The following is a 16624-nucleotide window of genomic DNA, read 5'->3' on the forward strand; positions in this document are numbered from 1 at the left end:
ACACAATTGGATGACCTAGACTTCGCAGATGATATTGCGCTCCTGTCCCATAACCACCAACAAATGAAGGACAAACTGAGAGTGGTAGAACAGAGAGCAGCTGAAACAGGCCTCCGCATTAGTACACAGAAGACCAAAGTTCTCAAGGCCAATACCAAGACACTAGCAAGCTTGACAGTAAACCAACAACCACTAGAGGAAGTTGACTCCTTCATTTACCTGGGAAGCGAGGTAGCGAGTGATGGTGGATCAGAAGGGGACGTTAAGAGGAGAATAGGCAAGGCAAGAGCGGCATTTGGAATGATGGGGGCCATTTGGAGAGCACGCAACATCACCCTCAGGACCAAAATACGGCTATTCAATTCAAGCATTAAAACCATTCTCCTGTACGGATCGGAAACGTGGAAAACAACAAAGAAACTACTAAAGAAGCTACAGGTTTTCACAAATCACTGCCTAAGACGCATCCTCAACATCAGATGGCCTGACAAAATAAGGAACAAAGAGCTGTGGGAAGGAACACACCAACCTGCCATAGAAGTGGACATAATGAGACGAAGATGGGGATGGATTGGGCACACATTACGTAAGCCGAGGAACACCATCACACGCCAAGCCCTGCAGTGGAATCCGCAGGGTAAACGTGGTAGAGGGAGGCCAAGAAACACCTGGAGGAGGAGTGTTACAGCAGAGATGGAGAGAGCAGGCTATAGATGGCAAGACCTGGAGAGGCTGGCACAGAACAGGACGAGGTGGAGAGATATAATCAGTGGCCTATGCTCCAACTTGGAGCAACAGGCCTAAGTAAGTCAGTAAGTATTTGTTATCGTCAAATTGAAGTCTATTGCAGACTAACCCTAACCCTAACCCTAACCATCGTTAAATAAAAATGATGAAATGCAATTAATTTGTATGTGACTGTAGGGTTATATCCAAAGATATGACGGGAGAGGCATTCGGCCCTCGAGGTATTTACATTTTTCAAATATGGCCCCCTTTGAAAAAAGTTTGGACACCCCTGCCTTAGTAGGTCGGGGATATGTGTCTAAATAAACAATACCAAAGAGAGCTGTCATAAACCAGCTCCCCACTGGAGGGGGCCTTATTTGGTAAATCAACAAATGGACAGGATCGACGAGGAAGGAGTCACATATCAGATTTATAGCCCATTTTGGCATGAACCTCTTGACCTTTAATTAAGACAGGGGAAGGTGCTACAACCTGCATGTGAACTATAATTTGGCACCCACCTTCCACATTGCAGAGGGATGCTGCCAGCCCTGGGAACCCCGCTAGCTCGTTCATTATTAACACGGCCAGGGACTCTGTTCTGGAACCTGATGCTGCTATAGTTGATTCCCCTGAGCATGCACTGGCCCCATTTGTGTTCTCCCAAGCTGGGAGGTCAGCTTTACACTTAATTACATATACATGCTCATGTGTTTCTGATTCTCTCTGTGCATATTGGATTCTAATGTGTTTGTAACTGCTGTTATGCACTTATTACGTGTGGTGTTTGCTGCCATGTTCTGTCAAATTTAAAAGATGTATGTACAGGGTAACTCAGTGTTTCTCACATATTTTGTTACTTGAGCGCCAATCACATGGCCTGTTTATGTGTGTTTTGTTTAAATGCGCACTTCTTTTAAATTGGTTGTTTTCAAATCTTTTTTGTGCATAGAGATGGAAACATTTCTTTAAGTAAGCCATTGACCACACTACTATACCAAGTCACATTACGGGAGTTTAATATTATTGATACCAAATGATTGTTCCAATACGAATTATCACACATCTGACAACTCTGCTGAATTATTTTGCATTATTTAAGGGTTATCCAAAAACCGGAAAAATGCCTTTAGCTAATGAGTAGAACCTAAATGACCCACAGCAAAGGCACAGCACTAGATGTAGCCCAGCCACGTTCATCACGTCCCTAGGTGGCCGACTACTCCCCTTTCATTTAATAGGGTTTTTGATAACCAAGTCAGGTCAAGAGTGAATGAACTGCCTGATGTGCACCGACAACATGTGTTAAGATATTCTGTTGAGATGGTTTGTCATAGCCACAGCTCTTCTGCTGTGTGTTCTCCCCATGTGCCTGCCACACCCCATGTTTGTCTCCGTGCTGTGCCTGCTAAACTCAACTGTTCACTTCACACCTGGCCTGCATCACCTCATCAACTCCCCTTCAAATGCACCTGTTTTTCCTGCTGTCGTTGCCAGATCGTGCATCAAACTTCAGTGGTAGTTATTCATACATGGCTCCAGTATTCACATTACTAGTCGTTTATTCTCCTGTTGTTTCCTTTTGCCTTTGTGTTTTGTGGGTCAACACCTCCAGCCTGCCGGCCTCACTCCCTCCAGCCTGATGCTCCCCACTCTCCAACCTGCCCCCTGCCTCACCCCTGGTCTGCTCCAAATAAACCTGTTCATTACTCCAACCCCAGTCCTGTCTGTGTTCTGCTCTTGGGTCCAGCAGCTATCCAACCTTAACATGGCTGAATGCAGAATATGTCTGAATGGGTGGGACCCAGCAGATATGCCAGAGCAAATAAAACATGAGCTTGCAGATTATAGGTATAGGTTAGCTGTCATATTATGCACCAATTCAATATTGAATGCCCCAAAAATGTATTACATTAGTTATTTGACATTCCAATATAATTCAATACTAATAATGCATGTTGTGAGTGGTTGTGACCCCCCAACATTTTTGACCATAGGATATCATGTTTTCCATCCATGAACTATTCAACCTGCAAACACGTAGCTGACTATCTTATTTTGTCATTCAAACTACCTGTTTTACTTGGAAGTTGGAAGTCATATTACACAAAACCTACCCAGAAATCTATTTATGTTAACGGTAAATTATTGTCTATCCATTGAGCCTCAGGCCTACATCTTCCTAGTGTCCCGTTGTGCAGGCAATGGCAACGAAGCCTTATCAACTTTATTGTGGCAACCATGCTACATAAGTTATTTATACTGGAATTGCAAATGATTCTTTAGGGCAGTTGTCCTTGACCCAAAGGTCAGTTCCCAATGTCAACTAATATGAGCCCTGCTTCCTTATTCTCCAGCAAGGCATCAAAATTCCAACAGGGTAAAGTAAAGACAGCACTTTTCTCATGTTTTAAGAAAAAAATCAAGGGACACCAGGTAAGTTTCAACACTTTATTTTGCTTTTCCGTTGGTCTATGATGTTGGTCAGGGGTTAAGCCTGATCGACAAATAGAATCAGGTGTGAGTGTTGAGAGCACTTCTGGCTGGCTTTATCATGGTTTCTAGCAAGTTTCGCTGCTGACCACGACGCCATCCACCACCTCTTCAATGATGGTCACCACCTTTGTTGTTACTGTGCTTGTTGAGCTGCTTGTGTTGCTTGAGCTGCTTTTGGAAATCATGCTGAGGATAGGAGAAACACAATTTATATATAAACACAGGTTGAGGTTTTGTGTTAATGTCATATTCTCCTTCCCTGAATGTCACAGCACGTACGTACAGTCATCAGAGTCTCTCTCAAAAATGTGAAATGGTCCCCCTCACCTGGAAGACATATCCCCGTCCAACAGCCTTCTGTACTCAGCGATCTCCATCTCCAGTCTGGTCTTGATGTCCAGCAGCATCTGGTACTCCTGTCCCTGTCGGCCCAGATCGGCTCTGAGCTGCACCAGCTGCTCCTCCATGCTGGTCACCTGGTTCTGGTAGCCAGCCAGAGACATGGAGTAGCGGTTCGAGATCTCTGCCAAGGAGCCCTCCAGCGACGATTTCTACACATGGACACAAATCAGCCAAAGCAATTGGTCAGGTTGCTCAGTGATAACAATAGTCTTGACTTTGGATCAGGTGCAGTTAAATCAATCAGGTCATCAGTGATATTATACGGATCAGATGATTTCATAATGTTTGGTTTACCATGCTGAGCTGCGACTGCAGTTCGATCTCAAGGCTCTGCAGAGTTCTCTTGACCTCCGTCATCTCAGACCTGGATGTATTGAGAGTCTGTGTGCTGACGACGACTTCCGTTTGGAGATTCTCCGACTATTTCAGGGGGGGGGAAAGAAAGTTTTGAGTCATGCGTTTATCAATCATCATGTCTTGTTGTGTATCTAGGAGTAAAAGTCGAAGAAATTCAGTAGAAAGGTTCATACATTTTCATATAAGCGCAAATGTTTTGCCTACCTTAGTCAGGAACCATGCCTCCAGTTCTTTTTGGCTCTTGGCGGACGCGGTCTCGTAGTGTTCCCTCACTTCAGCAATGATCTTGCTGAGGTCCACCTGGGGGGCAGCATCCACCTCTACGTTGACCTGTCCACTCATCTGGGTGCGCGCAAGCAGGAGCTCCTAGAGGAGGGACAAAAACACCAATCCAAAGGATGCATCATTGCCCCTGTCCTCGCCTCACTTGTAATATATCGGTTTAATGTTTGCATGAGCAGGGAAAGTGATTAAAATAAAAACAGGAGGAAAGAGATAAATTTGAATTTTTCTTGAAGTGCAAGGAAGTTAAATTAGTCAAATGTTCTCCAAATGGTTTTCTGATATCTGTCACGGTTAAAGTTGGCTACGTCAAAACTAGCACTGGGTTTTGGCGCCAGAAGGAGGATGTCACTAACCTCCTCGTGGTTCTTCTTGAGGAAGATCAGTTCCTCTCTCAGGCCCTCAATCTGCATCTCCAGATCGGTTCTGACCATAGTCAGCTCATCCAGAACCCTTCTGAGCCCAGCGATGTCTGCTTCGACGGACTGGCGCATAGCCAGCTCATTTTCATACCTGCAGAGCAGACCATTCTTTATTTTTACTTGCAATACTTTTGCTTTGCAATACTTTTGCTTTGAAATATACTAAATGGTTGGATATACTTTATGATCAAAGAGAAGTACTTACTTGACTCTGAAGTCGTCAGCAGCCAGCTTGGCATTGTCAATGGACAGGTAGACTCTGCTGTTGCCACAGATGGCATCCTGGATCTGGAGGGAAAAAATGGTGGCTTTCTTATGATGCGAGGATTTAACTTGTCTCTGACATCTGCTCACATTATTCAAGTATTTATGAATGTTAGATGACAGATTACTATAGTAAGTAAGCAATTCCACTTCCACCTGTCGACATTCTAATAAAACCGGTTTCATAACTTATCTGTGACTTGGTCGGGTAAACAAAGCATCATGAGTCATGTGTAAAGGAAAGGCCATGTATTGAAGAAGATAACATGCTGTCAGGCAATTACCTTGCCCTGGAGATCAGCGATGTTGAGCTGGAAGGCAGCGTAGTCTCTGGCCGCTGGCGAAGTCTTGCTATCCAGAAGCTGGCGGATCTTCAGCTCCAGGTCAGAATTGGCCAACTCCAGGCTGCGCACCTTGGCCAGGTAGGTGGCCAGGCGGTCGTTCAGGTTCTGCATGGTGGCCTTCTCGTTGGTAGACAAATCAATGCTTTCAGACATGTTGAACCCGCCACCGGCACCGAAACCACCGCCGCCGCCACCGCCACCGGATGAGAAGGACCTGGATGCACTGGAGCTGGAGATACGAGAGCCCGAGCCCCCTGCACCCCCGTACACACTCATAGCTCTCATGCCCATGCCTGAGCCCATGCCTGAGCCCATGCCTGAGCCCATGCCTGAGCCTGATAGCCGGCTTCCACCTTGTGAGCTCCTCATGGAGCTGCTGCTGGAGTAAAAGGCCATGTTGTTGTGGTGGTTTCAGTGATGCCGGAGGCAGTGTTTCTCTGTCAGCGGTAGAGGAGAAAGTGAAGATCTGCTGAATGAGCTGTGTTTTATATAGAGTGTTGGAATGGAGGAAAGGAGGAAAAGAGGCAAAGAGGGGGAGGCAGGCAGTGAGAGGGAGCAAAATCATTCCAAATGTGGGAGGAGGCAAATGGACCTATGGACCCCATGAAGATCTTGACACACAGAATGTGGGTGTGGGCATGACAGTACAATAAATCATAACCAACCATGCATCCACCTATTTATTTACCATCCAGGGTTCTTGTGAAATATTGACAGAATAGAGAATGTGGAGGTCAATATAAAGTGACCTCCACTTGTATTGGAGGTCAGTATTATCGCTTTGCCTTTTATAGTATGTATATTTTGTAGTAGTAACCAAGGTTGATGAATGGAATTGTCCTGGTTTATCTAACTGTGACAGAGGTACAACTGGTTTTAAGGGTAAAGTCATTGTTTGACTAACAAATCCCCTTGCCCACTAAAGTGACTTTAACACCTGGCCTCATCTTGAGTAAACAGCAATGACAATGAGATGAAATTCCAATGCTGAAGGAGTGTCAAACCACTGTGTTAAAATGAAACATAAAGCTTGCATGCAGAACCCAATAGTTGGAAACACCCTGATTATCAATTAAAGGTTGACGAACATAATCCTTTGTAGTATAAATTAAAAATGTTTTTTTGAGTTAGAGTCTTGAGAAGATTGGCGTTATTGATCAGTTCTTTGCTGAAAGCATGTTCCCACGTCCCTGTCTAGCTCGAGGGGGAATTCAGGAGGCTATCTTTGTGCTCATCGCGCAAGAAGGATTTTTAATGAACCAACTGTACTGGTCATCCAGATATGATAATGACTGTTGAGTACATATTTAATAAAAAACAGAGTCATAATAATATTTGAATTATCAACCCATCAAGACATTTGTGCTGTGTAATGGTGGGGACATGGGTGATGACATGTTTTTAACCTTCTAATGGACAAAGTCCCCATCCCCACCTGAGTACTACACACAGAAATATCCCCAAAATATATATATCAGACACTCATGTCTTCAAAAGTTGCAGGCAAGTACAATTCAGCACAATAAAAAAAAATACAATGCTATATATTACCTGGGACCTCATTAATTATTTGGCCATTCATTATATTTATTCCATTATACATTTCGTAGTTTAAACACAGTTTTGACCATATCATCATTGTCCAATATGAACCAAAGCCCGCTGTATATGCAGTATATTGTAAACATGCACCTGTCATGTCCACCTACTTCATGTATATAAAGTTACCTGTTAAACATCCCATATGTATTCCAGCATCTCAAGACTCTTCATCATTGCAACAAACTTCATTGTTTTTTTTATATGTTTGATCTTTGTATCTATATCTCTATTCTGTATGACTGCATTGAAAGCATAGAAAGAAAACTGTGTCAAATTCATGTATGTGTTTACAGACTGGGCCAATAAAGCTGATGACTGATTCTGCCTCTCTAGCCTATATGGGCCCCTTGGTATATAAGAACTTTAAGAACATTATGTCTTGTTCTTTGGGGTTGATGGCCTGTCAAGCATTGTCCAAATCTACGCTAGTGTTTACTATATTCACCGAAAACTGAAATGAGAACAATGATGTACAGGATTGTCACCGATGTCATGCATCAGAATAAACATGGGCAATCTGAATGTAAAACATGTAACGATGCTTTCTGGGGTCAGTCATCTAGAAGAGGCAGTTTGTTTCTCTCTCCACCAAGTGGTGCAAGAGGTGTTATCGTAGCCTACTTGGATTGAACATTTGGCGGAATTTCACACTTTTTTGAGAAGATTTATGATTAAATGCTTAGTAGCTTAGTAAACCGGTGTCATTGAGTTGGTGTTGGCCTCACTTTCAACATTCCTCCCTTCCTCTACCTGTCCTGGGGCACAAAGCCACACCTTGGAAACCTGCTTCAGCCGGTCCCACTATTAACCTGTCAGGCGTGTTTGTACATGCGTCTTTGGATTGCATCTACGGTTTCAGTGAATGTCAAAAACATGCTGGAGGTGAGTTAAGCTGCAGAGTTATATAATGATGCTGATAAAGACCCCACCTTTTTGCATTATGAAAGGAAAGAGAAATGTTCAGCGACAGGCGGTTTCCCCTATAGATGTATAGGCTTCATTAGATGGCCTCTTTTTGACAGAGTCTCAAAATATGCTGACGGTTTAGCGTATCTTCGGCAGTTTGTAATTTTTATACGAGCAAAACTTGTGTCCAGCTCCCCTCTAAGAAGAGGTACATGCAACCTATACTTATATAAACGTATATATATGTTGTTGCAGATATAGATGTAAGTATGTTCATCAAAATTCTATGGACAGGACCATAAAAAAATTATCCGCCAACCTAAACCATAACTTGGAAATAATATTTGACCATCATCATCTACAGCATTAAAATGCCTCTACTGTATCCATGATTTACTTATACCAAGAGAAAAACCTTGATGAGTGTACTAAAGTACATTTTCTAGTCAACCCTCGGCTATAGTTCACACTTTAACAGGGTGTGTCCACCGCTGCATTCCCTGCTCTTTTTATTTTTAGACGTACCTACTTGATGATGTTTAGTCAGTTTGATGTTTTCTCAAACCCTGCAACCTGCCTGTAAAACTACAGTTCAATTACATCACAGGCCACGGATCGTCTTCTGACTAGTAACTTTTCAACCACAGACAACAGTTTTATTTTTCAAAATTATGTTAAAATACAAATAGAATAGAATCGTTCTGAACCCACTGGGTTGCTAACTGTACGCATCGTACTGTTGCTACATGCTTCATACCATCAATGTATTTCTCGGGCACACTTTTCTTTTCTTCTCTCTCCTGTCCATAACAGGCCTACAAGCATATGAAAATATAAATATATATATATATATATATATATGTATATGCTAGGGCTGACAAGCGATTAAAATATTTAATCGCGATTAATCGCATTAATGCCATAACTCACGATTAATCGTAAAAAAAAAATCTATGCTAAATATCCCTTGAATTCTTTGTCCCATTAATTTTTCTTATTTTAATGCTCTTATCAACATGGAGAAGTGCATCGGCTTGCCTTGTGCAAATGTTTTTTTTATTGATAACAACATTGGCATATACTGATCAAAACAGGACAGTACAAAAAAAAAGCCTATAATGCAATTAAACGATGAACATACAAAGATATGCCTTGAACATAGCAGTCAGGCTACTGCTTCTTTGTTTTGAGGCCAAAAAAAAAAAAAAATATATATATTTTTTATTTAAAAAATAATAATAATTTGCGTTAATCGCGCGTTAAAAAAATTAACGTCGTTCAAATTGGTTTGCGTTAACGCCGTTAATAACGTGTTTAACTGACAGCTCTAGTATATACATATATATGTGTATTCACTCTGTGCTGAAAAAGGCCAACATGAAGGAGGATGGGCTGGTCACCCATGTGTGCACAATCTCACCCAACCTCATGGAGAAATGTTCCTTATGCACGTCACATTCCAAGAGGCAATAATCATCGCTCAACACACAACATGCAAACGTAACAAAGTAAAAGCAGTGAGATAAGACATTTGATTTCAGCGTTAAACAGCAACAAAAAAACAAGACTCCCAGCGCTGTTAAGAATAACAATATCATGTGTTTAAAATCAGGCAACATAACATCCAAACTTGTTCAATTTCATCTCCCTCACCAACGTCTAAACATTGCCTTGAGGTTAACGGCCTCATCTGCACACACGCACAATACCTCTACGTGTTATTATTTGTCAGACATTAGAATTGAATACCTTCTCAGGCACTCGTTTGTGGTTGAAGAATTTCAGGGCGCGATGGGGAGGTTAGTCCTCTCGGTGTAGGAGTTGACAGGACAAGTCCCTCTGGGATCCCTGCACTGTTTGAATTACGTTTATTAGAAGTGTTTTTGCTCGTTGCGAGCCTTGATCTTTATGTCATTTGGATGACATGAATTAATAAGTAAAAATGAATAAGGTAAACCTCTTCTCTTTCCAACAAAGTTGTCATTTTCTTTTAGCCTGAATAAATGGTAGAATGAAGTAGAGCGTTTACTCATCAACCAATTTCACTCTTGAAACATGAGGATAATTGTGTATTTTTGAAAATAGGTGTGCTATTTTGCTTGCCTTATGTCTTCGATACTCCAACGTCACTGACCAACTTTCTTTGAGCAACTTGCAAATTTACTACTTAAATCATTCAAAATCCAAGCAGACTATTTTTCAAGTGGACATGTGAAAGTACTCTAGTGAGTGAGTGCATTGTGATTGTGATTGAGGAGTGAGTAAGTGTATCCTAACACGTATGTTATTTAGAGTGCAGTTGGTGGCTTGCCACTTTGGTTTATGACAAAACTTAATTTGCTACACATGGGTGCCATCTTAATTTCTATATTCGTTGGGTTCTGTGGGGGCGTGTATATTGCATTGGCCATGTCCCAAGCTAACCACCCAACAGAATGGTGTGCTGTTGTCAACATTATAATTAATAATAATTGGTGAGATGAAAAGGTGAATAGATCTGGTGGATAATAATTGGAAAGAATGAGGCGACAGGAAATGAGAAACTGGCGCCATTGAATGAGGTAATAGGGAAATCAAAGTAGGGCAAGAACAATGAAAAAAATAAGTAGGAATGAAGGCATGACAGCAGTAGCCTTGTAAAGCCAAGGCATCTGAGTCGAAACCCTACAATGTTTTATGAAGCACATCGGATAGATATGTAGCAGATCGAATTCATATTACTTGGCACGCAGGCATTTTATGTGAACGTGAGAGGGAGAGAAAGATATAGAGAGAGAGAGGGAGAGAGAGAGAGAGAGAGAGAGAGAAGAGAGAGAGAGAGAGAGAGAGAGAGAGAGAGAGAGAGAGAGAGAGAGAGAGAGAGAGAGAGAGAGAGAGAGTGAGCAAGCGCTGGTTAAAGGGTTTGTAATTGCACAACACTGGATAGCCTTTATCAGAAGATTATGTGTGTGTGTGTGTGTGTGTGTGTGTGTGTGTGTGTGTGTGTGTGTGTGTGTGTGTGTGTGTGTGTGTGTGTGTGTGTGTGTGTGTGTGTGTGTGTGTGTGTGTGTGTGTGTGTGTGTGCATGGGGTAGTGAATATGATATATTCCAATAAACTAATGTTTAAGATAAATACATTTAACAGTTTTTGGTTGGCTACCATAGCATGTCATGTTTAATAATAGCAGTGTAGAAGTATTTTGTTTCTACTCAATACTAATAATACTTACTAACAAATACAGCCTACTAATACTTTTAAACAACTTTATATTTATATATTTTAATGTGGAAAGTAAATAACACTTTTTGAGATAAACATTTACATTCTTCAATGTTTAAGACAAATCAAGTTCCAGAGTGTATTAAAAAGCATAAAAAATAGAGCTTGATTATCAACAACTTTTTCCAGAGATAGGCTCTCCTTTGGAGATCCGGGCGAGGCCGCAGGGTCCTCAAGTAGAAGCGCCGCTGCATGAAGGCAAGGGGAGGTGGAACACAGAGCACTGAGAGACATAGAAAGACACAAAGGATGAGTGTACACATGGAATTAAAGGTTTCGAATAATTGGAGAAAAAACTATTTTAAGTCACATCCAAATCCACATCAACACATCTTCAGACCGTATTTACTTAGTGTTACATAAAGTACACTCAGTCGGATGCTCCGTGCGTGCCAAGTTCCTGTGGCACCTTCAGCAAGAATAAACACCTTTTAATGGAATAATTATCATCTGTCATGGCTTTGTCCCGTGTGTTGTGTGCACGCCAACGCAGACTACCGCTCAAGCTTTCACACAGCCCGCTCCCTGCCAACGTCTCTAGCTTCACTACAAAAACATTCAGAAGTTCTACTGTTCCAGTTCAAAATGTTTGGTTCTCTATCGTATCGAGACCATCTCTCCACTCCGTTACACATGGAACATGTAACGGAGTGGAGAGATGGTCTCTTCACTCAGAGAACCAGGGTTACGCGTAACCCCAACGTTCTCGTATGTTAAGTTCTACCGTTTCAGTTAAAATGTTTTGTTGCATTGTTCGGTTCTACAGTTTGCGTTCAAAATTTTTGGTTCCATAAGTTCAGTTCTACAGTTTCAGTTCAACATTTTTGGTTCCATTAGTTAAGTTTTACCGTTTTAGTTCAAAATGTTTCGTTCCATAAGTTAAGTTCTACAGTTTCAGTTCATAAGTTAAGTTCTACCGTCTACATTTAGTAAAATATCGTTGGTTGGATGAATTCAGTTTTATTAAGTTCAGCTCTTAGTATTCAGTTGTGATGTGTTCAGTTTGTCGGGGTTCGCTGTGTAGTGGCACCTGTGGCAAGAAAGAGGGAAATGTTGTTGTATAGTCTTTAATAGTTAAGATAACACAAGATGATACAAGATACGACTGACAATCATACCTAATCACTGGAGGGGGAAAGCTGAGGAATGCACTGGCACTGCGAAGACTCTTCCGCCTGACATTGGATTTATTTGATAGGACATGCGGTAGATCATCATGGAGTGAAGGCGGACATTAAAAATAAATTGGCCCATAGACATGGGTACGCAAATGCACACAAAAGAATAAAGACACAAAGATACAGGGAATAAAATCATTTTAGAGAACTGTTTAAGGCCGTGAAGCCATCATCCACCAACATGATTTAACATCCTTTGCAACTTGCAACTAATGTAGCCGTAATTACCACAGCTTCAGGAGGACAGGTACATATTTTCTCATGCAAATAACAAAAACCAAATATGATCTACTATTATAATGTCATAACCGTTGATCGGAAAAGTGAGGTACATAAGCAAACAACGTTGGGTGAAGTAATTGTGCTTCAACCAATCCCGGATCGCCAACCCAACTCACAGAGATGACTCTGGCCTCCGACATTCCGAGCACCAGTTTTCTCGACCACTCCAACATTCTGGGATTCAACATTCAGAACTATTTTGGGAACTCTCGACAATGGGTCCAGTAAAGTGTTCGGATCCAGACCCACACAGATGATTTGGCCCATTCCCATTTCTGCTTCCAGTTCTGAGACTCCTGTTGAAGATAATGTGTACATTTTGTGCTTTCCTGCTTGCATGTAAGCATACACGTTTACACTTTGTACAAGTTGACATTTGCATGTGTGGATCGTGTGACAGCTTGAGAGACTCCAGATGAATAAGGGCTGGTCATTGCCGTGGGCATAACGATGCCTCTGTTTAAACAGGTTTCGCCCCTTTGCCCTCTGGCAGGTTCCTTTTATGGCTGCTGTCAGGCCCACACCTGCTCTAAGCTTAGCTCTGAATAACTTCTTTATGGGACATTCGCTTAACATTTTAGTGGTATTGCCGATTTATTGTATTACAGTGATCTATTATTCAATTTACGCATTCATTTCTATTTTCTGAATTTCCTTAATAAGTATATTGATTTGTATGCTTTATTATAGAGTGAGATATTAAGGAAAGTATGGGAGATAGATGGGAGGACATGCAGCAAAAGACCATGGGCTGGAATCAAACCCGGGTCGCTTCGATCAGGACTGAGCCAAAAACGTATAATGTAATGACTTTCAAAGCACCTGTTTTGTCACATGTTGCATCTGTTTTGTAATCCTAATTTCATTATTTCAACATCAGCAAAAAAAAATATTTTGGAATTGTTTAGGATACAGAACAGGCAGGATTTTCCATATCATCACATATTTTCAAGTTAACACAGGTTTTTCTAAGATAAATAAATAGAGCTATTCTGAAGAAAAATCCTAGTTGATACTCTGATGATAACATGATAACATGACATGATAACATCGCGTTATGCCGGTCTCACAGAAACGCATGCAGCATACACAGCTGTCAATCTCCTGCCAGGTTAACTTGCTTATCTGTTACTTAACCCGTGCCTGAGAACAATGTGGCCATTTAATCATTGTTGTGTTAAGCAAAAAGTGGATGCCTAAAAATAAGTTCACAGTCCTTCATATTTGCCCATGATCAACTTTGGATAACGGTGGATAATGATCTGCCATTCAGACTATATATAAATTTATGAAAACAAGCATTTCGTTGGTTATAATATATCAAATTTGTGTGTTTGTGTCTGTGTGTTTGCGTGCATCATTGTGTGTGTGTGTGTGTGTGTGTGTGTGTGTGTGTGTGTGTGTGTGTGTGTGTGGCAAAGGTAATACTGGTTTGAATAGTACCGTTGGCTCTAAATCTGTTAAACTGTTTTACTGACAGATTAGTTGTGAGTGGGGGAAACACAGGCTTGGTTAAATAATCACACAGGCTTGGTTAAATAATGCCGTCCATTTGTAAGGTGGGATTCTTTTGTTGAGGATGTTGTTAATAATGGAAGCTCCCATCTCTCCAACAGTAGGAAGGTTTTGTCCCACATCGATAAAGGAGGTTGCAAAACAACCAGTAAATGCACCCTCTTTGGCTATCTAGACACAAGGCTGCAATTGCATCAGTAGCAAACAACAATGTCTCTGCATTCATCTGCCATTTAGTTTAAAACTAGATCTTTTTTTTCCACAGAGAGAATTAAACCCTGATTTACGTTTGAGCTTTATTCAAGTTAAGAAGCTAACTCAGTTGAAAATAATGGTGATCGGTGCAGATGGAATTATACACACTGTATAACTCTAACTTGCTTCGAGGAAATGTTATACATAAATATTATATATATCAAAGGTTTGCTGTCAAAGTTTTGTTAAGCAGGGGAATTGGTGATCGAAACTCATGACCGCCATTGCGCAAAGTCTGACCTTTACACGGTTGAGCCACCGTGAGATGACAGTTAAATATGCACCATGCACACTAGACACAAAAGGGTTCTGACATTTAAATTAATTATATTTCACCTCCAGAAACTGCATGTTGGGGCAGGAAAATAAACGCTACCGTGTCATGCGAAGCACCATGAGTACTTCCTCCATCCACCCACCCCTATGCTGGAACACACCCCCAAGTGTCGCCACTCTGATTGGTGGACATTCGGGGGCCAGAGTGATGCTAGTTGACCAGGTTTGTAGTTCTCGGTTCTCACTTTAAACCAGTGGCTTTATTCACCTCTTAGTGTGGTCTCCTAATGAATACTTCTGCTGTGTTAAGAGGGATCTTTTCTGTCCTTTATTTAAGCTTAAATGGGCAGGACAGATTATCGCATGTTTATTCAGGCTTTTTTTCAGGGATTATAACATTGTGCTATTTTTAGGTTTGGGGTTGTGTTTTTTTATGCTTTTTGCCCTATAAATCATTCCTGTCATATAGGAGAAGCATAGAGACACACCTTTGTGCAGCTCTTTCACTTATTTCTTAAGGGACACATTAGTTGCAATGCAAGCATGCACCTTCAATAAACAAATCCGTGATTAAACTGTGTGTGCGTACGTGTGTGTTTGTGCGCCTGTGTGTGTGTGCGACTGTATGAGTGGCTGTGTGCAGGCGCAAGCACACATGATAGTTGGCTTGTCTTCATGACTAGAATGCCCGCATATTTGTTTGTGTGTGAGTGTGGGTGTGCATATTGATATTCCCGCGTATATGTGCGCGTAGTTTAACTTGCTTATGCCCAAAACAAGAAGAAAATGATCCCAGGTCAGCAAACTCACCATAGGGTTTTGGCTATGGTTGTTGTCCCATTACAACAACCGACTTGTCGGCACAGGGGAGTGGTCCCTCGACCTGAAACACCTCTTTGAATGCCTCAGCCTCCCGCACAGCCTCTTCATGTGGACCTAGACATTGCTATGAGTTAGCAAACTTTGTATTTGTAACACAAATATATCGCTTATCGCATGTGATTTAGCCAACACCCTGTTTAACCTTCTATGTGCTATTGCCGTTGAAAGGTATTTTCATTTTTTATTTAGCCAAAAATTAAGATAAAACTGAAAGAGATGCTCAACTAAAATAAACGTAAATAAAGTAAACATATTGTAACTGTTTTTTGCCACTTACAAAGACAGAACCAAATAAATTCGCGGAGTAAGGAAATAAAGTTTTTTGTAGGGAGTCAATGCAATGCAGTACTGCGTCCTCTGTAGAAAATTTTGAATATATTGCCATCCAGTGGTTAGCTCATGTCATAGCATAACACCAACAAAAAAACACTCGGTTATTGCCCTCAGCACAAACTCCCACTCTCCGAGCTTCAGCCATTTCATAAGGTATTGTGAATATATGAAGTAGCCTATGTGTCGCACACCGAGAATGTGAACAATCCCTTTTTGAGAGCAGGTTAGACAAGATGCACTTGCACACGATACTTTTAAAAGCGTATAGAAAATAGTGATCACATTGAGGTGGTATTACATTTACCAGTGTGATCTTTGTGTAAATGGGTTCATTCATATGCATGATGTCTCTTTGCATGCTCTTTGGAATTGTAGTTATTGATACAAGATAAAACAATGTCATCATGCGTTTAATTTGGGAACTGCAGTCCAAATTCACAATGTTGAAGAGAGATATCTCACCAATTACAAGCAATAACAAGTCCATAAGTTGATCAACTTATGCTCGAGTTTGCAATGTATTTATTGTTTGCATATTTTATTTTGCTCAAGTACTGTTTAACTACACTTTGCTTGCAAATGATGGCTGCCTAGTAGTAATGGGCAGACATCTTTTCACAGAATATTTTCCTTAGTTGATAGGCTACACGTAAATGAGTCGGCCGTGTCAAACCTTTAAAATTTAGATTATTTTTTTCAAAATGGAATCAGTTTCAGCATTGCAATAATAAATGTGTGTTATACTAGCGTGGCATCGCCAGAAGTATTGCGAACTGCAATAAGTCTGTAAGTCATTTTAGGTTTTCAAAGACTGCGGCCAAGTGAGCCGTCATTCATCC

The 16624-nt window shown here is 41.2% G+C and overlaps 1 protein-coding gene across 1 annotated transcript; it reads right to left on the reverse strand.

Moving 5' to 3' along the window:
- Nucleotides 1-3166: 3166 nt before the first annotated feature.
- On the reverse strand, nt 3167-5807 carry LOC132450843 (keratin, type I cytoskeletal 13-like). The gene is made up of 7 exons (XM_060042981.1): nt 5237-5807; nt 4894-4976; nt 4623-4779; nt 4189-4350; nt 3922-4047; nt 3553-3776; nt 3167-3411 (listed from the first exon to the last, which is right to left on the reverse strand). The coding sequence occupies exons 1-7, from the start codon at nt 5690-5692 to the stop codon at nt 3291-3293; spliced, it is 1329 nt and encodes a 442-aa protein (XP_059898964.1). The 5' UTR covers nt 5693-5807; the 3' UTR covers nt 3167-3290.
- Nucleotides 5808-16624: the final 10817 nt, after the last annotated feature.

This window comes from Gadus macrocephalus, chromosome 2 (genome assembly GCF_031168955.1).
Source record: "Gadus macrocephalus chromosome 2, ASM3116895v1".
In the NCBI taxonomy this organism is placed as follows: Eukaryota; Metazoa; Chordata; class Actinopteri; order Gadiformes; family Gadidae; genus Gadus; species Gadus macrocephalus.

Excerpts from the sequence above, each read along its gene's own strand:
- LOC132450843 (XM_060042981.1), bottom strand. The coding sequence starts at position 5,692 with ATGGCCTTTTACTCCAGCAGCAGCTCCATGAGGAGCTCACAAGGTGGA. Across the intron at positions 4,780-4,893 it reads GCTGACGACTTCAGAGTCAA|GTATGAAAATGAGCTGGCTA; the intron begins GTAAGTACTTCT and ends TCTGCTCTGCAG. Across the intron at positions 4,048-4,188 it reads AGGCATGGTTCCTGACTAAG|TCGGAGAATCTCCAAACGGA; the intron begins GTAGGCAAAACA and ends CCCCTGAAATAG.